Raw genomic sequence first — 22,153 nt, 5'->3', positions numbered from 1 at the left:
GAGCAAAGACCGTGAGAACGATAAGAAGAAGAAAAAAAGAAGATCATTCGCTCATTAAGAAGATCGGTTACGAAAAAAGAATGGAGGTGCTGCCCATCTCTGTTGCTACGGTGCATTGCGTCCTTGTTGCCACTTCCAGTGCTCGTGGCTCTTCAAAAGTCACGTCTGACGAAGCTGTACGTTAAGAGATATTTTTTTTCTTTTTTGTTGAGTTTCTATACGCAAAGGAAAAGGGAAAAACAAAAGCGGCACGTAATGAGGAAAAAAAAAAACACGGCGCTTTCGGCCCAGTGACCTGTACTTTTGGCGAGGGAACGAATAAAAAGAATGCGCCTAATCACCGCCTTCATGTTTCGTCAACACACCTTACTGCACGAAACTCAGACAGCCCTTCGTTTTCAGAAGAAGCAAAAAAAAAGGCAACAGCGTCACCTGAGGACGACAACAAGCAACACCAACGCGCCACCGTTCCGGACACGCTGCGAGTCAGAAGAAGGAGTACCACAAAATACATCTAGAGAGCGCGCGTAAGCATATTTGCTTTGCCGCAACAATGCGCACTACTTGTTGTTGCCACCAACGAATGTGACGGCTTTCTCCCTTCCCCAAGAAGCAGCGCCGAACGAATGATAACGGTCTGTTCAAGGTACATATTTAATTTGAAAAAAAAAAGAAATCGGAGTCTCCAACGGCAGTCAAAAACGCCGCGCAAAATCACCACCACCACAAAAACGCGTGTGCACATAGTCCCATCCCGCCCATCCCAGCGAACAAAAAAAAATGTCGGGCTGCGGGTGTTGAAATGATCAGGGCCTTACTATACAGATCTGGGCGTTGGCGAGGAAGAGGGTGCGAAGACCAACACTCTGTTGTACATCACCACACACACACACATACATAAATAATAATAGAAAAAGGCGTATCATCCAGCAAACCGCTTTCAACGCTCACTTCTCCGTGCGTCAGTCAAAGCGACGCAAACTGTTCGTTATCGGCGCCAAACATCCCATATCAATTACAGAAAAAAAGAGAGGGCAAGTGAGGAAAAGAAAAAAAAACCCGTGTTTGAGGAGAGAAGCGCCAAGCAAAACGTTTTTTTTTCCTTTTAAGGAGTTCAACGCGTACAGCAAAACAAACAAAGAAAAGATTCCGGTTATTCGTGGAAAGTGACAACCAAACCCACCGAAAACAAACAAGCCGACGAGCGGATTTAACCCTCACGCTGCGTGATGCCAAACGCGGTGGCGGGCGTAAAGGCGTCGTCGTAGACCAAATTTATCTGCTGAAACAACATCCACAGCCGCGAGATGCGGAAGATGTCGAAGGTGTCAGACATCAAGAAGCGCAGCTCGCCTTTTGTCATGTACACCGCCCCCTTCTCATTCACTGCGGGCAGGTGGATGCCGCCGAGGATGGCCTGCGCCTTCGCCGCGTCGTTGCCGCACTCACTTAGCACCTGCATCGTGCGCGTGGCAACGTGCTGGACCCGCTTTTTCAGCTCCAAGTACTGCAGCGGGCGAATGTAGTTCGCCTCGCAGCAGCCAGACTCAAAGTACGTCAGCCTGTCCGTGCCCATTTCCTTCGTCAGATCAATTTTGCCGCCCCAGACCGGGTCAACGCCGACGAGGTGGGCGAGGCCAACCACCCACGCTTCGTAGTCCGGCAACGTCTCGGCGACGATGTCCACTGTGCGCCCGCCGTGCCGCAGGCCGATCGTGAAGGCCCGGAAGAAGGCGGGCTCGCTGGGCAGAATGCGGTGGCGGTGAAAGACTTTACTAAAGCACCCGAGCTGGATGTAGCTGACGTCGGCGAGGTGGATGCAGGCATGGTCGGCGCTGCGCGAGTCCGGCGCCTTCCAAAAGAGCTCCTTCTTTCCCCGCTGCGTCGATACCCAGAAGATGCGCTGATGCGGCTTGCCGCGGCGGCAGTGCTTCATCATGCGAGAGCCGCCGCGCAGGAAGCGAATCAAGTCGTGCACGAGTGTAGGCGAGTCGTAGACTTTCATCAGCGCCCGGGCGTCGCTCGCCTGGTACGATGGGTTCGGCGCGTCCACTGGCGGCACCGTCGCGCCGGCCGCCTCTGCCTCCTTCTTCCGCTTTTCGCTCTTCTTTTGATGTGCCTTCTTCTTCTTGGGCGCAGCGTTGCGTGCCTTCTGGCGCTCCGCTGCCTGCTCGTCGTCGGAGTCGGCGGATAGGTCGTCCGACGAGGTCGACTCCGTCCCGCTCGACTCCGACACCGACTCCCCTTCCTCCGTCTCCTCCTCGCCCACGCTGGTGGCGTCGGCGGTGTCGGCCACTGGCAATGCTGGTGGTGCTGCCGCGACAGTGATGCTGCTGCTGTTCCGCTGCGACTTCCTCCCTCTCTTTGACGCCTCTGCGCCGTCCGCCCCCTTCTTGTGGTGGCGGGGGCGGGTGGTGGCGGTCGCAGGGACGGCGCCGGCCTCCAGCCCCTGCAGCGCCGGCGGTGTCCGTCCCACGATGCCGTCGTTCAACCAATCCGATGAGTGAGCCGGCGGGGCGGCGGCAGGGGACTCGTCCGCGCTGCCGCTGCTATCAGCCGCGGCGTTCCCGTTGTCTTCTTGTTTCTTATTTGACGTGACTGTGCCGTTGGTCGTCGCAGCTACCGCGGCGTCGCGTATTTGGCGAATACGCCGCGACTCCGCTGCGTGGTGCGAGTGCTCGTCGTCGCTCTCGTCGGAGCTGAGAAAGGTGATGTCGTGCGCCTCCTCCGCACAGGGCTGGGCGTCGGCGTCGAGGGGCTCGAACTCGGAGGGCAGCAGCGGGGGGTACATCTCGTCCGCGCAGAGCATGCGCTGACTGAGCCCGTCCACGTCGTGCCAGCCCCACTTCGCGCCATGCGTGACGTCGCCCTCCGCGGTGTCCACGGCGCGGTCCACGAGAAAGGCGATGAGGTCGTAGAGCAGCGTGCCCTCCGTCACCAACGTCGAGCTCATCAGCTTCATGCGACGCACCTGCGAGCGCTCACGACCGGTGGCGCCGAGCCGAGAGACGTAGAGCGAGTACAGCCGGCTCTGCTCCGTGGCATGGTTGTAGAAGGACTCGACGAGACGATGCGTCGCCTCCTCCACGGCGGAGTCCACCGCGGCGTTGGAGGTGCCGACATCGTCGTCGCGAAGCGAGGCTGCCGCGACGTCTTTTTGGGCCATCTCAATTTGAATGTCGAGTCCCTGAGCCTCCTCGTCCATTGTCTGCAGTTGCAGCTGGGCCGCCGCCATCGCCTCCTCCATCTTCAGCCGATGTTTCTTCGCCTTTTTCGCCTCGTGCAGCCGCGCCTCGTGCTCCGCCTCCTGCTCCTCGTGGACCTTCTTCTGCGCCTTCTTCTCCTTCTTCACGCTGCGGGCGACCTGCTCGTACTCCTCGATGAGACCGTTCATGTGCAGGACGAACTTCTCCACCTCCGTGTCGCGCTCCGCGTTGGCGGCCTCTTCGGCCTTCAGCAGCGCTTCCTGCTCCTTGCGGGCTACGACGTCCGCCGCACCGGCCTGCAGCTCTGCAGCGACGCGCTGCTTCTCCTGCTCGAGGGGGACACCGTGGGCAGCGGCGAGGCCCAGCAGGTTGGCAGGCTCGTAGTAGTACTGGGCGCGAAGGATGTGCATCTCTGCCAGCAGTTCTTCGTTCAGTCGACATGATTTTAGGTAGGCTTCCTCCGCCTCGGGGCTGGTGAAGCCCATCACTTGACCTGCCTTCAGGCCCTTCACGCGATCGCAAAAGCGCAGCGTGCCCAGCGACTCCGAGGCGCTATTCGACGGCGGTGCCACCTGACCAATCAGCAGCAGACGGGAAGTGGTTTCGACGAAGCACGGCTTCAGCAGCTTCGTCAGCTTCGATTCGCGAAACGGGATGTGCGGGCTCTGTGTGTACATGGCATTGATCACAGTGCCGAGAGTCGACAAGGACTTGTTAATGGCCTGCGCCTCCACCATCGCTTGCCCGGTAACACCCGAGCGCTTCACACGCTCACTTCCAGCGAGGTCGACCAGCGCAATGCGGGAGCGGATGATACCCGGGCACCCCTGCGTCGTCGGCGAGCCGTTGGCGTCCACCAGCTGCGACAGCACCGGCGACTGCGGCGACTTCTCAGCGGGCACCTGAAAGAGGTCAATGAAAAAGAGGGCGTGACTGCGCGAGCTGGTGTCGTTCATCTTCGTCGCTGTGACGGAGCGAAACGAGTTCGCAATGTGGAAGTTGCGCACCACGTCCGCCATCGTGTGTACCTCGACAACGCTGATGCCCATCGTGAGTGTCTCCTCCGGGGTCTCACGCAGCTTCAGCTTCTTCTTGTTGGAGAGCAGGTCCATGACGTCCTCGACGTAGAGCTCCATCGCCGAGAGCGTAATGAGGATGTGAATGCGGTCCTTTACGGATTCTTTGTAGGTGAACAGGTCGTCGAAGACGCGCAGGAACATACCCGAGACGTCGTTGACCTTCCCGTCCGGCGACATCTGACCTAAGATGGTGAAGGTCTTACCGGAGCCGGTCTGACCGTAGGTGAAGACAGTCGCATTAAACCCTGACAACGCGTGGTCGACCATTTCCTGCACCGACTCTTCGTACACGGCCAGCTGATCGTCCGTCTCGTCAAAGACGTAGTCGAACTGGAAGGCGGAGGTGCCGCCGACGCTGGAGGAGGTTTCATCCGATTTGATGATGATGGTCTGGTCATCGTCCGCCTTTCGCGCACACACGGGCTCGTAGCGCTCACGCTCGATGGGAGGACGGATGCGCACCGCCACCGAAATGCGCTGATCAGACATTGTTGTGCGATGTACGTGTCAACACCAGTAGAATGAAACCGTGGCACAACGAAAAACAATACAACCACGGCGTCAGAAGAAAGGGAAAGCGCTCGCTCTGTACGCTTCCGTGAGACCGCGTGTGTGTACGGAGGATGCGAGGAAGAACAAAGGCACGTCGCAAGTCGACGCTCAGATTTGTTGGACTCGTCTCACGCAACTACAAGGAAGAATATATACGTATGTCTCTGATGCAGGATCAATATAGCGGAAAAAAGAGCACACAGTCTTTTGTAATCGGCTCCCTTCTCACGTCTACTTTGATCCTTCTAATGATTCGTTCTATAGCGATACATACGCCCGGAGTGCGCACTACCAACTCGATTTGTGTATATGAACACAAATCCTCCAACGTGGAGAATTTTTTTTCTCTTTCCCGATCCTCTCACTTAACGAATAATAAACGGTCGACGAGGATAACGGTGCGGCGCCGATGTACAACGACAGCAAAAACAGGCAAACAACAACAAGAGACACGTCGGCTCTAACTGCAAGAAGACACTTCAGACAAGTGACCGGGAAGCAAGACCATTTGGGGGGTGTCAGCGCAGCAGAGAGTTGCGCATGTAAGATGGAGAGGAAGAGGGTGAAAAGAAAAGGAGCCGAAGGCGATGTGGCTTAGGCTAGCAGAGAGACAAAAGGAGTACATCGTTTTAACGCACACACACTACACACACACACGTTACACCACGGCAAGCCCTTCTGTTTTCTTTTTAATATGGAGCGGGTGGCGCTGCTGCAACGGCGCCCGGGCGAAGCAGAAAGCGGAGCGTCATAAAGTCACGAGAACAGCTTCAGAAGAAAAAAAAAGCCATGCATGACACTCGTTCCTCAACGAACGACGTGGTGAACGCCGCGGGGAAGCAAACGAAAACTGTCTGGTTGGCAAGTATTTCTCTTCTTCGCTTTCTTTGTCACTGTGGCTGCGTACGCCTCCGTCAGTCACAACAATCAAAAACGTGAAATAGCAGATAGGAAAGATGCTGAAATAGAAGTCGAAAGAAGGAAGAAGGACCGGGGGGGGGGGAGGGGGGAAGCCGTGACTCTGCAGCGTTAAGTAGTTTCTCGGACACATAAATACCCTCTCACAGGCTTTTGAACAGCCACATGAAGCGATCCATTGGTGAAATCTCACTGGACCACTCCAGCTCCTCGCGGTTCACGAGAGTCATCTTAATGGTTACAAAATTGCGCGAGAAAAAGCTGCCTTTAGCGCAACGTCCCGGCTCGGATTCCACAAACGGCATCACCGCACGATTGTCGGCCACGGCGTTGTACTCGTCCCGCTGAAGTGCGGTGTGCACCTCGACGTCAATGGCCGTGAGTCCTTCATGGGCGTCTACCACGCTGCTCACCGACGCCCCTTCGAGTGGAGTCGGAGAGGCGGGAGACAACAGCGACGACGCTGCTTCGGGGGTTTGTGCGGGGCGTTGCACTGGCCGCACTCGACGCTCGCTGCGTAAAAAATCCAGCGACACCCACCGATGCGCGTTCTCTGGCCGATAGCCCTTCTGCAGAGCGAGCCTCGCCAGATCAAGACGGGAGGCAAACGTCAGCTTCGTGTTTCGCCAAGGTGCCGCGTAACGTGAGAGTTTTGCCTTTGCCATAACGAGGTATTGCTGCGCCTCTGCGTCGTCCGACAACTCTGACAGCGACACCTCGTCGAGATGCCGGCTTCCCGTCTCGAAGCCGGTGCTGTCCGACGATGCAGAGGTCACGGTTGCTGCGCTGTGGGTGTCCCAACCTGATTGTTCGCTGTTGGCGCTTGAGTTCTTGAGCGCACTCTCTGCTGCTTTTTGGAGGTGTGTCAGCAACCACGGTTTCATCGCCAAAACAGAACTCCTCTGCTGACCGCGCAGTTCTGCTGCTGTAACGTGAGGCACACGCAGCAACAGCACCTGCGGATGGTGCGTCGCCACAAAACTGATTTGCTCCTGCTCCACAACGCAGCTGGAGTGAAAGACGGTGACGAACCTCCGCTGGGGTAGCCGAGAGAGATGCTGCTGAGTTGCCACTGGCGCCGGTGCAGGCGGAGGTGCGAAAAGGTGCGGCGCAGTGTTCCCGAACGGTGAGACAGAGGGCTGCACCGGTCGCTCTTCACTAGCTTCAGGTCTCGCTGCGCCTTCCAGTCGCATACGCAGTCCATGTTGATGGAGACTCTCCAATGGCAGCTCAACGTGCAGGATTGTTTTCGTCGCCGACTGGCTTTGGGGGCCACCCAACCTCTCTCCCACCGTTGCCGCAGTACGGAGGGCGACGGGACACAGTGTCCAGCCCATCTTTTTGATCACCTCGTCCGCGATCCACAAGTTCGACACTCGCTGCGCCGCCGCTGCACGCTCCTTCAGTGCCTGATAGGTCCACGCACAGATGGCCTTGCTGCCGCGCCGCCGTGGCCGAACTTCAGGGGCAATGACACTCAGCAGTTGCTGCGAGACCTCCCACAAACACCGCGCCAGGCAGTCGCAAAACAGAATCTCTTGTTGAAGATGCGGGACGCAGGTGGCCGGCGTGAAGCGCGACGCGTCCGTTGTCTGCTCTGCGTTGACGTACAAGTCGCTCCCGGCGCGCAGCGGCAGCTCCCCAGGGACCATGTGCACCCCCCACCGCTCGTACAGGGTCTCCACCTCCAGCCAATAGGGAGAGCGGAAGAGAAAGTAATTGTGGTGCTGTGCGGACCGCATTTCGACAACGCGCTCGTTGAAGGATGTACTTACGGCGTGGGAGGTGCGCTGCTGATCCAGCTGAATGCGCTGCAGCCGCTCCAGCCACGGTGAACGCGACGGCTGTGGCGGCCTCGTCGCGTCTTGCGCAAGTGAAAGTTCGCGTGTGATCGCAGCCGCTTTCTTCGCGTTATCGCGGGTGTGGGGAGCCACGTTTGAGTCGGCGGCGGCGCCTGCCACCCCCTTCGTCACGTTGTCGCGTCGGCTCCGCATCTGCTCGTTCGCCATGCAGGGAGGTGCGTGTCGCTGTTGGCGATGTCGCGTAATGTTAAACAGAAACGTAAACGGACTGCCAAACACGTTTAACGGGATGGCGTGTTGAGCGCACACGGCAGAATCGAATAAACAGGCGAGCGTTGTGCAGGCGACCGGAATGTACTGCCTGCCAAAGTAAAGCACCGCGTGCGCCTTCCAGTTGGGCTGCAACACCGAAAAGGGAGAGGAGAGAGAGTCCGTGCGTTGTGGTGTTCGAAAAGCACCGTCGTGAGCGAAGGGTGGCGGGTTCGAAAACGCGGAAGCTTCGAGCTGCGGGGCAACGTTGCCGCTGCGCGTCTTGCTGTCGCGGCTGCCTCGTATTGCGAACGGCGACATGTGTGCCGCCCACTTGGTGCTCAGCGGACCAAACTTCGACCTGCGTACCGTTTTCCCTGTCGAGTTGTTCTGAGAAGCGAACAAAGGATAGACAGAAAAGGGAAAGAAGGACGCTTCTGGTAGGTTCTGCAGTAGTCGAGACTTGCGTGCCCAAAAACCACTCAAAAAGGGCAGATAACTGGAGGCGAGTTGCAGCTCTGCCTGCGGGTTTGGCCATGACAGCGACACGGACGACGACGATGTGGATGTTGCCGCTGTTGGTGACGTTGCAGATGGCATACATCTGTCGCTTCCCTTAGCGGCAACTGTGCTACTTTGGTGCGGGGACACCGTGTGTGACGTGTTCGGACCTGCCACTGTCGAGAGAAGCGGTACGATGTGCCACGGCGCCTCTAGCGGGCAAAGGGCACGCAGTTGAGGAGCCCAATCCAGTGCGGCCGTTGCGTGTTCATTGATGGATGTACGCCCTTCTCTCGAATTGACATCCTCGAATGAGCTGCGTTGCAAGAGCGGTTTTCGTACAACAAACAATTCATCATAAAACGGATGCTGCCAGCTTCGTCTCTGGGGAAGTGACGTGGCAGCCGTGTCGCCTTTGCGTGTGTCCGCCGTCGCCAGAGCCGCAGCCGGTACAGGCGTCGTCGACGGCGACGACGTCCATCCTTGCTGAAGTATACCATCAAAACGGGACATCAAGGCTTCCTCCCGTTTCTGCTCTGCCTCCACATACGTAAAGGTGTTCTGCCCACCGTCGACCGTTGTGGTACCGAACTTCTTTATTTTACCCTGGCCACCCGCGCCGTCGTCCAGCTCGTCTTCTGCCTCATCCATCACACCGGTGTCTCTCCACATGTTATGCTCCTTCGACCTCGGGTACGGGACAGGGAAAAATGGCAGGTGGAAAAGAAGAGAGAGAGGAATCCAAGTTGACCACTGCGGTGTCGTCATTCCACTAGGAAGAATAGCACCGGGAGACGTAGGCCGACCGGTGTCTGTGCAGAGCGACTCTGGCGTCCCGTAGGTCTGTGTTTTCTTTGCGTGACTGCCCAACGTGTCCCTGCGTCGCTGCCGCTCCCAGCACAACGACGGCACCGCGTCGGCGTCCACAGCAGCCCCAGCACGAAACACCGTCGACCTCGCCTCGCCATCTGTGCAGCACAAGCCTTCATCATTGGAAGGGGCCAACCCGGCCTCCGTTGTCACGGTGGTCGTGTTCTCGCCTTCTGTGATATGGGCAGACGGCGGTGGCAAATTCTGCTGCACAAACCTTTGATAGTAGCACCTCCACCACGTTTCGGCGTTGTAGCCACGCCGCTGCAGCTCCATGTAAACGTAGCCGACCACCGCTGGAACCTGCACGCACCCTGCAGGACGTTCAAGGTGGTACCGAGAAGAGAATGCGTTATTAAATATGCATCGGTGAGTCGCGGGGTTCCGCACAAGCGTCGCTAAAGCTTGTGACATTTTCTGTTCTCGAAGAAGGTCGGTGCTCGGGTGATCTGCGGAAGAGCTTGCCGCGGTGTCGACAGGTGGTGTTCCAAGCTCGAGCAGAAATTGGAGAGCCGACTGAAGTTCCTCCTGTATGTTTTTCTGTTTTCTCTGCATTATCTGATGAAGGAGTTGGGGATAAAGACCCCCGTTCAAACCGCAGGGCTCCGTGGGCACCGGCAAAAGCGCTGACGGCAGCGGTTTCGTTGTTGGAGTCGCCGCGGCGCAGCGCAAGGGTGCTGTCAGGCAGGAGACAAAGACGCGGCCGTCTCTTTTCATCTTGCAAGACGGGATGGGAGGAAAACGGCGCATGACTGCAGTCTTTCCTGCGTGTTGCGTGTCTTTTCAGTTTGTTTTTTAATGCGTTATTTTGATTTACGTGTGTGGGGTCGAAGTCGCGTAAAAGTCCGCTCGCACAGAGCAACGTGAGAAGAGAAAGCGCAAACAGGAAAGAAAAGTGTGAAGATAATTCAGTCGCCAGTACGCATGTACATATACGTACAAAAGGAGACAGCAACAAGAAGGAAGACACAGGCTGCGCTTTTTGGTGTCGTTCCGACCTGCAGTCTCCGTGCCCCCAATACGTACATGGGAGGGTCTTTGCTGCTGTCGAGCTGCACATCAGAAACGTCACGGCAGATGGGACGCCGCGGCCAGCGGGAAGCATTACATAGCCTTCATGGGAAATGTTCAAGTAGGAATCTAAAGTTGCGTTGTCTTTGCAGGCGTTTCTTAAACATCGCGCAGATGCCGCGTTAACGCAACGGCTCAAGCGTACGCGGGGTACACAGAAGCTGCAGCAAGGAAAACTACTACAACACACGCAGCCATGACCACAGTGACTCGGGCGTGCTGGACCTTCTCACTGCCACAAACATCAAGCTACGTATGTGCGACCACTGCGTGCCTTCGAGTGGAAAAAAAAAGTGTCACCACATGAAGGAAACCGCTAAACAAAACAAACAAACAAAAAAAGAACTGGGAATGTGCAAAATACAGACACTCACAAGAGTTTTTTTGTTCGCAGACCCTCCCCTCCTCCTCCCGTGGATAACATGGGACGTACCCTTCGATGCCGTTCCCGCTTCTTTTGATACCGCTGCCCGCAATGCAACCCCACAGCCCGCCCCTCCTCCACCAGGCACGAGCAAAAACGGACAACCCAAAGCACGCCGCACAGTTCAACGCATTCCAGTTCCTTTACATCCCTCCGACAAGGCGACACAGTTAGCAATTACAAGAGCAACCCAAACCACGGCATAAGTAAAAAGAAAAAAGAAAAGAAAAGCAGACGATCAGAAAAGCCGCCGCAGACGATGAAGAGCACACACAGCTGTGCATTCTTTCCCGCGCTCCACTAAGTATAGCGTCGACCCGCACACCGGCCCCAACCGCTACTGTCGGGCTGCTTCACATTGTGAGAGAGAGAAGGGTATTTTTTCTCCCTTTGATTCAAGCATAAAGAGAAAGGGCAAACGGAACTAGGCGCAACAAATCCAGCAGATAATCTCGCTATGGTGTATTAGTGCAAGGCCAGTGATTCGCCCCTGCAGCTCCACTGCACTCGTACCAAAGAGAAAGAGAGGAAGTATACAGGATAATCGCTCGTTCATATTAAAGAACCAAAACTAGGAGAAGAGCTGATCAAAGCGAAACTCACAGAGAAAAAAATAAATACAAAAGATAACGCGGCGTGTTCGACGAAAACACACCACCAAAGCCGAGAAACAAATGGAGAGACGCACACACACAAAGAGAGGGGGAAAATAAAACACATGTGCATTCGAAATCCCCATCAGTGTCAGCCACCGACATAGCAGTAACGGAAAGCGGCGCTAATGAAAGCAACTGCGTTGGTAACCAGATTGCTACACCATCTCAAATTCCATCGGCTGCGGCACCGCGTTGTAGCACGTCGCACCCGGGAAGTCGTTCATCACGGTCATCTCCAACAGCACCTGCTGAGTAGTGCAGCTGCGGCACCAGCACCCCACGCAGCAATCACTGAAGCACGAGCCGCTGATGCCGTACCGTTCGCGCGCCATGCGTCGCGTCTCGCTCGCGAAAATCCACGTGACGAGCATGTGCAGCGCGCATAGGTCCGTGAAGGTCATGAGGAGGCAGTATGGCCAGTGGATTTCTCGCTTGTTGGCCACGAACATGTTGCACTGACGACTCAGCTGGCAATAGAGGCAGCAGCACGCCTCGGCGCACGAGTCCATCTCTTTACATGAGACGCATAAGGAGTAGTGCCAGGGCCGGTGACGAAACTTGGTGGCGGTGAGGTTGACGGGGATGTCGTTCGTAGCCGCGTAGCGGCTCGCAGGAGCTCCTGCGTTCCGCTGCGTTGGAGGAGAGGAGGAAGGGGAGTACTGATCTGGCACGTTCCGCGACCGCTGTGGCTGTGACGCACCAGTGGGAGGAGGGGGGGGGAGGGCATCGGCGACGTTCACAAGGCGCTCGTCGAGGTCCTCCTGCGCGTCGCTCGGCGGATAGTAATCCGCCGGTTTGGTGAAGACAGGGCTGGCGTGCTGTGACATCGCGGCAGTTTACTGACCTCGGCGGGTTTAAGCGAGTTAATGGTGTACGTGAGAAAAGAGAAGAGAAAGAAAATAACCTGAAAGTCTCCAACGAGCTGAGAGTACGCGGGAACTGAAAATGGGCAGTGAAAACAAAAAAAAATGGACAAAGACAAGTGTTCGTAGCGTGGACGGCAAAATATTTTTGATGCATTAAAGAGAGAGCGAGAGACGGTGAGGGAGCAGGAATAGAGCCTGTGAATAGTGTGAGGTCTTCAGGTACGTGGCAAATAGTCCAGAGCATCTATGTAAATTGATTCCGTTTTCCTTCCACTGAAAGCGGAGCGACACCCTCCTCGTACAATGAAAGCTGCTATCAGCCTCATTTCTATTTTCATCAACACTACGCTTTTTGTATGTCTGAGAACTTAAAGTATGGCTTCGTTCGAGACCACACAGGAACACAAAAGAAAACAGAGTAAAGTCCAGAGAGAAAAGGAAAAACAGCCGATCGTCTCGACAAACGGTAGCGCCTCATTGCCTCCCAATTCATCACAAAGTTGTTAAAAAGGGGCAGAGGAGAAAAGACAGAAGGGCTCCACCACTCTCTTCGTCGTGCAGGATCGGAAAACAAGGCGGTTTTTTTTTCTCTTAATCGAATGCAACAAAAACAAAAGAAATCCCGTAGTATTGGAGAAGTGGTGGGTGTAAGAGAAGAGACAAAGCACAAGAGGAAAAGATCCGTGGTATTGAATCATGGAAAGAAGGGACAAATCGGTTAGAAGCGCAAGGAGGACATCAACAACAGAAAAGGGAGCAGAGGGTAAAGGAGAGGTGGTGTCACCCCTTCCCCATGTCCTTTTTTTTGTGATGGAGAAGCCCCTTTCCTCTTACAGAAAAGAAAAATAATTTCCACTAACAAAGCACATTCTGACTGCAAAAAGAATAATTAACGGTATGTGTCTAGTTTTTGCACGAGAGACGAATGAAGAAGAGAAGAAACGAGTCCCATGCACCGATAAATGCCGAGAAAGTAGCAAACCTGGTAAGACGAGGTTGGAAAGTTCAAATACGCTCACCACGGCTGCGAGGAGAACCGCGAGAAAGCGATGTCTGCTTTTTTCTTTCTCTCTCTCTTTAGTCTGACCATCAATAAAAATATGAACATCTGCCTTTAGCACTATTACTGCTTAAAGAAGGCACATCGGCTTTTACGCTGATGTATAGGTGTACACGCAATGTAGGCGCGAGCACTCGTCAATACATGTTCGTGGCGCCCGGAAGATGAGGCACCTGGTAGCAGCACGCGCCAGGAAAATCGCCACGCGCGCTCATCTCGAGCAAAATCTGCTGTGTCGTGCATGACGTGCATAGCCATGCGAGGCAGCAATCTCCACAACACCCACCTGCAATGCCGTACCGCTCACGCGCCATCCGGCGTGTCTGGCACACAAAGATGAAGGCTAGCAGGCCAGCTGCACACAAGACATCCACGAGGTAGGAAGCACAGCACGTCAGCCAATCAATCTCCGCCTTGCCGTTCTTCATCATGTTGCACTGTCGGCTCATCTGACAACGTGTGCAGAACCATGCCTCGAGGCAGGAATCGCACTCGTCGCAGCACACACAGAGGCCGTGCAGAAAGCGCCCCTTTGCGTTCCGCGCCATCGTGGGTGGGGCGGTCACATAAGGAGCTGGGTTTGGCATCGTGTTGACCGGCACCGTGCGGTCATCACCCGTGTTGTCGATGGACATGTTGATTTAAAAAAAACCGATAATGGAAAACGGAGAGTAGCGTTAAAGAGCACTGAGAAAATGCAGCAGCGCTGTTCCTGTCCGCTCTGCCGCGGTGGTTGCTTCTGTTGCTGTCGCCGACGAGACCTGTTTAGACGTCGTGCGGCAGACGTTAAACAATCAAACAAAAAACAGAAACAAAAGGCTAGCAGCAATCAAGAAGGCGTCGCACCTATTGGCCCCACGAAAGTCATTGTCCGTCAACGAGGAGAAGACGTGGAATAAAGGAAAAGAAAGATTGACATTAAGCACCGTTGAAAGAAGGAAAAGACGGAGAGTTTAAAATTTTTAAAGTTGTGAGATGCGTTGCACACAGATATTCAGAAACACGCGCCTATTATCACAGTTAGGTGCGCATTTCGAGCGCGGAGTGACGTTCATTATTATGTGATGGATTTCATTACAAAAAGAAAATATGAAGAAACAGACATGCAGCGCCGTGATTCTGGTCACTCTTTGATGCGGCTTGGGCGATAGGCTACGAGCTCCATCAACAAGAACTGCGATGCTAAAGCTAAAACTAAACACTTTTCTTTTCTTCTCATTGAACTGGATACTTTTTTCATACAGTCAGGAGTGGATGCCGGCAATCGTATGCGGCTGTGCATTCAACACGCGCGGATCACTCAAAGAAAAAACTGGTTCACCGGCAATAAAATAGTTTTGGTATGTGCGCGCCTGTGTGCGTGTGCGGTGTCGTGAAGCGCGTCTTCGACAGAGCACTGTGCTCACTACTTTACATGAAATCAAACACCTTCGCCTTGCCGTCATCGCCGGCGGCAACCAACTTGTCAGGACTAGCGAAGATCTCGCGCACGGCGGCGGCGTTCGCATCGAGCTCGTAGTGTAGCTCGCCCGTTTCCACGTTGTGCACTAGCAGACGGCCATTCCCGGCGCCCGTCAGGAGCAAGTTGCCGATCATCTCCATCGAGTAGACGAAGTCGTCGTGGTCGCGTAGGACGTACACCTCCGCGTAGTTGCGCCGCGCATCCCGCGCGACGATACGCTTGTCGGCGCCGCAGGTCACAATGAGGGGTGCGGACACCACAGTGGCAGCGGGGGCACGGATGAAGGTGACCATCCCGCCGGGGTGCAGCTCTTCTTGGAACGCCGGCTTTGTCTTTGGCGGTGTGCGGGTGTCCAGCACCGTCAGCACGCCACTTTGATCGCCAAACATGACGAGATGACCCACATCTGGATGTATCAGGTGGCCGAGGGCACCAATTTGGCCCCGCTTTGATGAAGCGGTCAGGTGGCACTGCGCCGTCTCGGCATCCCACAACTTGACCGTCCCCTGACGGTCGCCGGACAGCACCTGCTTCGCACACCAGCTGAACTGCGTGACGGGGCCTTTGTGGCCAGCAAGGCAGCCGATTTCACGCCCACCACCCATGGAGCTCAACTCCCAGAGGCGGATCGTACGGTCGTAGCTCGCACTCATCGCAATCGCGCGGCCGCCACTCTCGTTCACCTCCACCTGGCTGATGCTGCCGGTGTGTCCGAGCAAGTCAGAACACCGCGCCGGACCACCACGCGTCACGTCGCTCCACAGACACAGCTTCGAGTCCATGCCACCAGAGAGCACGCGGCGGTCCGACAAGAAGCGGCACGACGTCACCCATTCGGTGTGGCCGCACGTCTTCGTGTAAAGCGACTTCACCTCCCGCATCGAGTTAAGATCGAAGACCTTCAGCCCGTGATCGGCCGACCCGACCACGCAGAGAGAGGCGGAGCCGGAGGTGGACGATAAGGAAGAGATGCCACGGCGTGCGGCTGTCGTCGTCGCGTGGCGACCGCCCGCACCACCCGGTGGTACAAAGACATCCATGCACAGCAAATTTCTATCACTCGCGTCAAACGCGCGCCCCTCCGTGTCGGTGGGGCCGTCGTACCACGTCGTTCGGCTTCGCAGTTGTGCCACGCTGACGTCGCCCTTGGTTGGTGGTTTGTAAAACGGGTCGTCGGCTGGCGCACCCGCCATTGTCGCCACGGCAGCTCGCTGTGGTGCGGCAGAGGCCACGCCGCCGTAGAAGTCGTCCGCCAGCGCATCCATTTCCGCTTGCAGCGCGTCTCGGTTGGACGTTGGTGGGACGCGGCGTGATGGAGTTGCGCCGGTTGCAGTGTTGGGGATCTGAGTAGCACCGACGGCACGAGTGCCCATCGTTCTTGAAGAGCCATCCGTGCACTGGGAGGAACCCGCTGCTCTGCCTCCGCCCACACGGCTTGAGGCGGCGGCGGCGCGGCGCACGGCGGGCCTCGTAGTTGTTTGAGTGCGAGGAGGGACGCCCGCATTGCTGCCGCTCCCGGTGTTGTCGGAGGACATCCGATATCTGTCGCTGTTGGTGTTGCTGGAGCGCATTGCGCAGAAGGCCTCCGTGGGCACGGAATCGATAGTAAATAGGTTGCTGCTTACCAACAGCGGTGAACGGTGTGGCGGAAGATCAATGGTGTTCGTGAAGCTTTAAAGGATAAAAATATGAGAACGAAAAGAAAAAGATGATGTGCTTACACTTCTAAAAAGAGAAATGAAGAAGAATTTTCGACAACGAGGTTGAAACGGCGAGAAGTAAAATAGGAGGAGTTGGTTGATTACCATTCAAGTAGAAAATGAGAAGGCCAGCCGTCGCATATCATAGCTGCCATCGCTGATCCCAGACTGTGTACGGTACCGGCTGAACACCTGTGGTGGAGAAATCTCTCCTGCAAACGACATGACAAGCTCAGCGCTGGCTTAGCCCGCCTACGAGTGCTGGGTAGACGTTTCACGCGAAAACGTCCGCCACGGGGACGCACCAAACTGGTGCATTTGCAACAGTTGTGATAAAACACGTCGTTTATCTCGTTAACAAGGCAACAAAAGAAAAAGAGAGAAAAAAAAGAGGGCTCGAACGAAAGGGTAAGAAAGAAAACCTACAGAAAACGCTCGAGAAACACGCAAATAGCAGACAAGCACGTGAAAGAAGCACAGGGGAAAGAGCAGCAGTTGCGACGCAAAAGGGCAATCCGCGTGTTGTTGGTGTGTTTTTTGGGGGCGCCTCCTTTGTTTCAGACGTGGCGAGCGCAGCCGTGACACGCAGAGCTTGCCCACTTGAAATGTTTTCGTTTTTTTCTTTTCTTTTTTTTGCTTTCTTAGAGCACACTTTTTAGCCTTCACGAAGCACTTTTTAAAAGCTCAGTAGAAGAGAAAAAAAAAACGTAGTATCGTTTACTGATCCCCTCGCTAAATAAGAAAGCAAGAAAGGACAGCGGCTAAATGAAGCCAGCGTTGCACCATCAAGTGTTATCATTCAGTACATCCAAAGGACGAATAGAAAGAAGAAAAAAAGTGTTCAGCACCAGTATCCTGAGCCGCTGCTTTTCTTTTCGTAAAAGAAAGCAATTAAATACAACCAAACAACGCAAGAGAGAAAATTTGACATGCATGGTCACTAAGCCAAACGCAAGAAGAAAGAAAATAGCGGAGTCCTTGAGAGGGAGGTGTGCGTGTGTGTCTTCTAAAGCATGAGCGGCTCCTCGGGCGCCAAGGGGATGACACCACACATGCTCATTCCAGGGCAGGAGCCAACGGAGGTCATCTCCAAAAATTGCTGCTGAATCGCACACGGCGCACAAAGCCACGAGAAGCAGCAGTCCGACACGATGTTGCCTTCGATACCGTAGCGGCGACGAATATCAGAGCGAATCACGTACTGGAGCGCAAAGCCGGCCGGCACGCCCATGGAGTCCAGCAGCACCACCGCCAGGCACACCGGGATGTGCAACTCCGGCTTCAGGTTGTACAGCATGTTGAATTGGCGGCTCAGTTGGCAGGGAGCGCAGACAAAGCACTCTAAGCAGGAGTTCATCTCACTGCAAAGGGTACATAAGCCGTAATGCCACGGCCGCTGCACGTTTCCCACCGAGTGAATGACCTCGGTCGGCGCGGCATCGACGGCGTCATGCACGTCGCGCTGTCCGACCTGCTTGTAATCAACGTTGGTGGCCTTCGACATCTCTGAGAAAGAAAAGAAAAACACAGTTATCGTTTTCTTTTGCTGTTGCCGTAGAAGCGGAAAGCACGTCCGAAAGAAAAGAGAAAAATATTCGAAATGAATAGCAAGTATCTAATGGGAGACGAAAGACGATAGTTTTTTTTTTTTAAATTAGGAGAACAACAAGAAGACGCAACGTAGCTAAATGGGAAATAACAGCTGAAAATGAGAGAGTGTTGAAGACATAAAGTGGGGGCTGCGTAGGAAGACGCGATGCAAAAGAGGAGCGTTTTACTGCTCCTACTACTAACGTGCACCCCACCAGTAGGTGTAAACGCTTAATGAGGAGGTGCAGCGTTGTTCTCCGGTTCGACAATTGTTGCAAAAATGCGGCTGATGAAGAGATGCCAATTCGCCACCAAGCGGCATCAAAGCAACAAGAGATATTTTCTTTCCGTTTCTGCTTAGCGATTTGTGGTTGTCCTTTTTTCTTCTTTTAGGATCTTTCCGTACTTCGTCAAGTGTGAAATTAAACTTTTACTAAAACGGTGACAATAAGAATAACAATAAGAAAGCAAGAAGGAAATGGTAAGATCTACAACAATTTCATTTATTTACAAGAAAAGAAGAGAATCTATGCGTTAAAGCGTGCCCCCCTCCCCCGGTCACACCGACGATGAAAAGCGTCTTCACACGCTGGGGAACACAAATCAAAACAATTAATTCGTTAAATAATAATAATAATAGAACGGAATACAACAACAGAAGAAAACAATAAAGTGAAAACACGCTTTTCTGAACGCGAACCAAGTAACGAGGAAATCGTGAGAAAAGAGAATTAAGAACGCTGGCACTCCTAAACGAAAAACACATTTTGTTAAACATAAAAAAAAAATATAGAAACACAAGAGTAGCGCCGAATGAGATGAAAAGAAGCCGTTTGGACAGCTCATTTGACCACATTAGAAGGAGGTTAACCCGGCAACACATGCTTGTCACGCATTTTCCCTCGCACAGAAGAAAGGAAAAAAAAGGGGCGTGTGAAACTCAAACAGAAATCATCAAACGCACCACCGTGAATGCAGGGAAACCGTTCAAAACAAAACAAAAAAGCACGGCTCCCAACGATCTTCTTTTGAGTTCACCATGTGCCGTGCTCGTAGCTTGGCTGCATCGAATCTTAGCACGCTCATCGCGTTACGCAATGACGTTCTCGTATACGAAACCAACATGAAAGCTGTAGCCGATTGGGATCGCACGCTCGTCGACACGGAACTTGCACGAGTGGCAGGTCTCACTCCAACCCTCCGCCTTGTTGCCCGTGCCTAGCCAGAGGTAGCAACCGGGCTTCACCAGCTGATATGCAGAGAAGTCCTCGCCGCCGTAAACCGCCACTTTGGGATTGATTATGTTTTCAGCGCCGATGATGCGCTCGCCGATGGAGTGGATCTGCGCCGTCACCGCAGGGTCGTTGTCACAGCAGTCATAGCCAAAAGTGAAGTCCAATTGGGCAGAGCCGCCGTGTGCAGCAGCGATGTTCTGCGCAATGCGCTCCAGCTCGCGAGGCACCAGCTCGCGCACACCCTTGTCCTGCGAGCGTACCGTCCCCATCAGCTTCACCTCGTCAGGGATCACGTTGTGGCTCTCATTTGGCCCCGTCGTCATGGTCGTGACGGAAACCACCGGCGCCACCTTCGGGTCCACCTTGCGCGCCACAATCGTCTGGATGGCCGTCACCACCTCCGCGGCGATCGGCACAGGGTCCACCAGCAGCTGCGGCGTCGACGCGTGGCCGCCACGGCCGCGGATCACCAGCTTGAAGAAGTCCGGGTAACTCGTGATGATGCCGGGCATCAGTCCGACAGTGCCGGCTTCGTAATTCGGCGCGCAGTGCATACCAAAGATGCTCTTCACGCCCTCCATCACGCCCGCAGCCACCAGCTCCTTCGCGCCGCCAGGCAGCAGCTCCTCCGCGTGCTGGAAGATGAAGCGCACGCTGCCCTTGATGTCCGCGTGGTGCGCGCATATCACCTTCGCCGCACCCAGCAGCATCGCCGTGTGCACGTCGTGCCCGCACGCGTGCATAACGCCTTTGTTCTGCGACTTGAAGGGCACGTCCGTCTCTTCCTCCACCGGAAGCGCGTCGATGTCAGCACGCAAGGCCACCATAGGACCCTCGCCCGCACCGCCCTTCAGGTTCGCCACGACGGAGGTAGGCACGGGGTGCGTAATCTCGAGCGCCGGGCAGTTGAGGCTCTTCAGCGTCTCCACGATGAAGTCTGCCGTCTTGGACTCCTTGTAGGAGAGCTCGGGGTTTTGGTGAACGTGGCGGCACCATCCGATTACCTCGTCCTTCACAGCCTGGCACTCGGCCATGAGTTCCTCAAAGCTGACGGGCATCGTTCGATACTTGGCGATCTTCTCCTTTTTTTTAATGTCGTTGTGGAGGCAATAGGAAGCAATGATGAGTTCCGAATTGCACGTGTTGGCAATAGCCGCGATAGACTCTGGGATTCAAGACTACAGATAATCTTTGGTGTTGCGAGCCATACATGTAATGAAACGTAGAGAGAGAGAGAGAGATGTTATAGAGTTGAGTAAAGTTGGCTACGAGCGAGGCATTGTATTATTTGTTGTTTGATTAAGCGTTCTTCCCATGACACAGAGTTCGACAGAAGCACTGACACACGGCATCACATATCTTCACGCAATTCAAACGACTGGATCACTTCTGAAGGTACAAGGTCGCAAGCAATCGTTTGGGGCACCGTATTCGCTCCGCTTTTATTCGCCTTCCTCGACACCTTGAAGGGCGGGGGTCCCAATACAAACAGCCAGTCAAAAAAAAAAGGGGGGGGGGAGGACATTCGAACTTACCCTCACAGCCTGCAAGGAGAGCTGGTGAGACAAGGCGTTTCTCTTTAGTATCGCTTTTCTTCATACGATACGCCCACCCAGCGTGAAGGGGGGAGAAGAGGCGTAGAAAGAAAAGAAGAGAAAAGCCACGCAACCAGAAAACAAAACACACGGAAAAGGTGGCACTTCAAATTTCTCAAAACGAAAAACACATTAACATCAAATGGGAAAGTGGCACGCACACACACACACACACACGCCGGCAGAGAAATCCGTACATCCAGTAAAATGAAAATTATTGACCAAAACAGGAAGGACGTTAACCTCTCGTACGAAGTCGCTCAGATTGCGTCATTCCCTCAGCGTTCTCTTTATTGCTGTTGCTGTTGATCCGCTTTAGCGTGAGCACTAAATTGAATAGCTTCAACTTCTCCAACTTTTTTTCCCAACGTACCCGGCAGAACATAGACAGAGAGCCGGAAGAGCCAAACGAGAGCAGCACAGGGTGCGCTCGTAAAAGGCAGAAAAAAAAAGGAAGAAGTTTTTAACAAAGATATATGTATATATACGTGTAGGGTAGCAGTGTTTTATCCTTGTCTAGTAGGGTTCCGCTGGCGGAACGCTCAACAGCAGCCATAAATCCAAAAAGGGGAGCTGTTGTAGACGAACACTAGCCCGCGTACGGCTCAATCTTAAAAAGAGAAGGAAAAAGACAGTACTCGCAGCCGCCTCCAAAAACGGTTCATGCAACATGAAATCATCTCCTTCATTCGATTTGTCCGCCCAAGAGTTGACGTACAGAAGCGGCTATGACGGAAACAAAATAGGAGGGGTGGGTCGTAGGGACTACTTGGACAACACGTGCCCGTTCGATTGGAAAGGAAAAGAACAATCTAGCATGTCCTACGGAATAAAAAACGTAGACAGTGTTTTCATGATAAAAATGGGAAAAGCAACACGTCCACTTTTGAGGACGAGCACGCGAGAAAGAACACGAAAGAGAAAACGGAGAGATCATAATACCTAAAGAGAAGACAGTACCACCAACAAAAGACCCTCAGAAAAAAAAAGGGGGTGTGGGAAGTTAAAATCTAAGAATTCAAATCTAATTTGAGCACAAAATGAGGGAGGTAAGTCTAACGGTGATCTAAACAGGAAAAAAAAAAGAAGAGGACGTAGCAGAGAGAGAATCCTTGTTGCTGGTGTTATTATTTTTCCCTCCTCATTGCCTCACAGTGCAGTTCATCTGGTAGCACCCGCAAGTGCGTCCGAGCTGACCATTACTTTATCCAATGCGCCACAAAACAATCAACCACAACCCCAATAGCAACGTCAGCAACCGACACATCGGGTAAGAGCGACAGTCTTAACAATCAACGGAAAAAAAGGTGCTTCTAT

General features: G+C 54.1%; 7 protein-coding genes across 7 annotated transcripts; all 7 read right to left on the bottom strand.

Moving 5' to 3' along the window:
- Window positions 1-1,210: 1,210 nt before the first annotated feature.
- ABB37_02861 (putative kinesin) lies at window positions 1,211-4,774 on the bottom strand (the record flags this gene model as incomplete). The annotated part of the gene is made up of 1 exon (XM_015800003.1): window positions 1,211-4,774. The coding sequence occupies one exon, from the start codon at window positions 4,772-4,774 to the stop codon at window positions 1,211-1,213; it is 3,564 nt and encodes a 1,187-aa protein (XP_015661605.1).
- A 1,124-nt stretch (window positions 4,775-5,898) lies between these two features.
- ABB37_02860 (hypothetical protein) lies at window positions 5,899-9,958 on the bottom strand (the record flags this gene model as incomplete). Its single annotated transcript, XM_015800002.1, has 1 exon — window positions 5,899-9,958. The coding sequence occupies exon 1, from the start codon at window positions 9,589-9,591 to the stop codon at window positions 5,899-5,901; it is 3,693 nt and encodes a 1,230-aa protein (XP_015661604.1). The 5' UTR covers window positions 9,592-9,958.
- Window positions 9,959-11,483: 1,525 nt separating this feature from the next.
- ABB37_02859 (putative ama1 protein) lies at window positions 11,484-12,269 on the bottom strand (the record flags this gene model as incomplete). Its single annotated transcript, XM_015800001.1, has 1 exon — window positions 11,484-12,269. Exon 1 carries the CDS (start codon window positions 12,153-12,155, stop codon window positions 11,484-11,486), a length of 672 nt encoding a protein of 223 aa, XP_015661603.1. The 5' UTR covers window positions 12,156-12,269.
- A 1,122-nt stretch (window positions 12,270-13,391) lies between these two features.
- Window positions 13,392-14,102, bottom strand: ABB37_02858 (putative ama1 protein; the record flags this gene model as incomplete). The annotated part of the gene is made up of 1 exon (XM_015800000.1): window positions 13,392-14,102. Exon 1 carries the CDS (start codon window positions 13,887-13,889, stop codon window positions 13,392-13,394), a length of 498 nt encoding a protein of 165 aa, XP_015661602.1. The 5' UTR covers window positions 13,890-14,102.
- A 562-nt stretch (window positions 14,103-14,664) lies between these two features.
- Window positions 14,665-16,443, bottom strand: ABB37_02857 (hypothetical protein; the record flags this gene model as incomplete). The annotated part of the gene is made up of 1 exon (XM_015799999.1): window positions 14,665-16,443. Exon 1 carries the CDS (start codon window positions 16,285-16,287, stop codon window positions 14,665-14,667), a length of 1,623 nt encoding a protein of 540 aa, XP_015661601.1. The 5' UTR covers window positions 16,288-16,443.
- Window positions 16,444-17,422: 979 nt separating this feature from the next.
- On the bottom strand, window positions 17,423-18,033 carry ABB37_02856 (hypothetical protein; the record flags this gene model as incomplete). Its single annotated transcript, XM_015799998.1, has 1 exon — window positions 17,423-18,033. Exon 1 carries the CDS (start codon window positions 17,918-17,920, stop codon window positions 17,423-17,425), a length of 498 nt encoding a protein of 165 aa, XP_015661600.1. The 5' UTR covers window positions 17,921-18,033.
- Window positions 18,034-19,096: 1,063 nt separating this feature from the next.
- Window positions 19,097-20,432, bottom strand: ABB37_02855 (putative Aminoacylase putativen-acyl-l-amino acid amidohydrolase; the record flags this gene model as incomplete). The annotated part of the gene is made up of 1 exon (XM_015799997.1): window positions 19,097-20,432. The coding sequence occupies exon 1, from the start codon at window positions 20,297-20,299 to the stop codon at window positions 19,097-19,099; it is 1,203 nt and encodes a 400-aa protein (XP_015661599.1). The 5' UTR covers window positions 20,300-20,432.
- Between the last annotated feature and the right edge of the window lie 1,721 nt (window positions 20,433-22,153).

This window comes from Leptomonas pyrrhocoris (genome assembly GCF_001293395.1).
Source record: "Leptomonas pyrrhocoris isolate H10 chromosome Unknown, whole genome shotgun sequence".
Classification (NCBI taxonomy): Eukaryota; Euglenozoa; class Kinetoplastea; order Trypanosomatida; family Trypanosomatidae; genus Leptomonas; species Leptomonas pyrrhocoris.
Note: the sequence above shows the minus strand (reverse complement) of the source record. Positions and strands in the feature narration are given on the sequence as shown.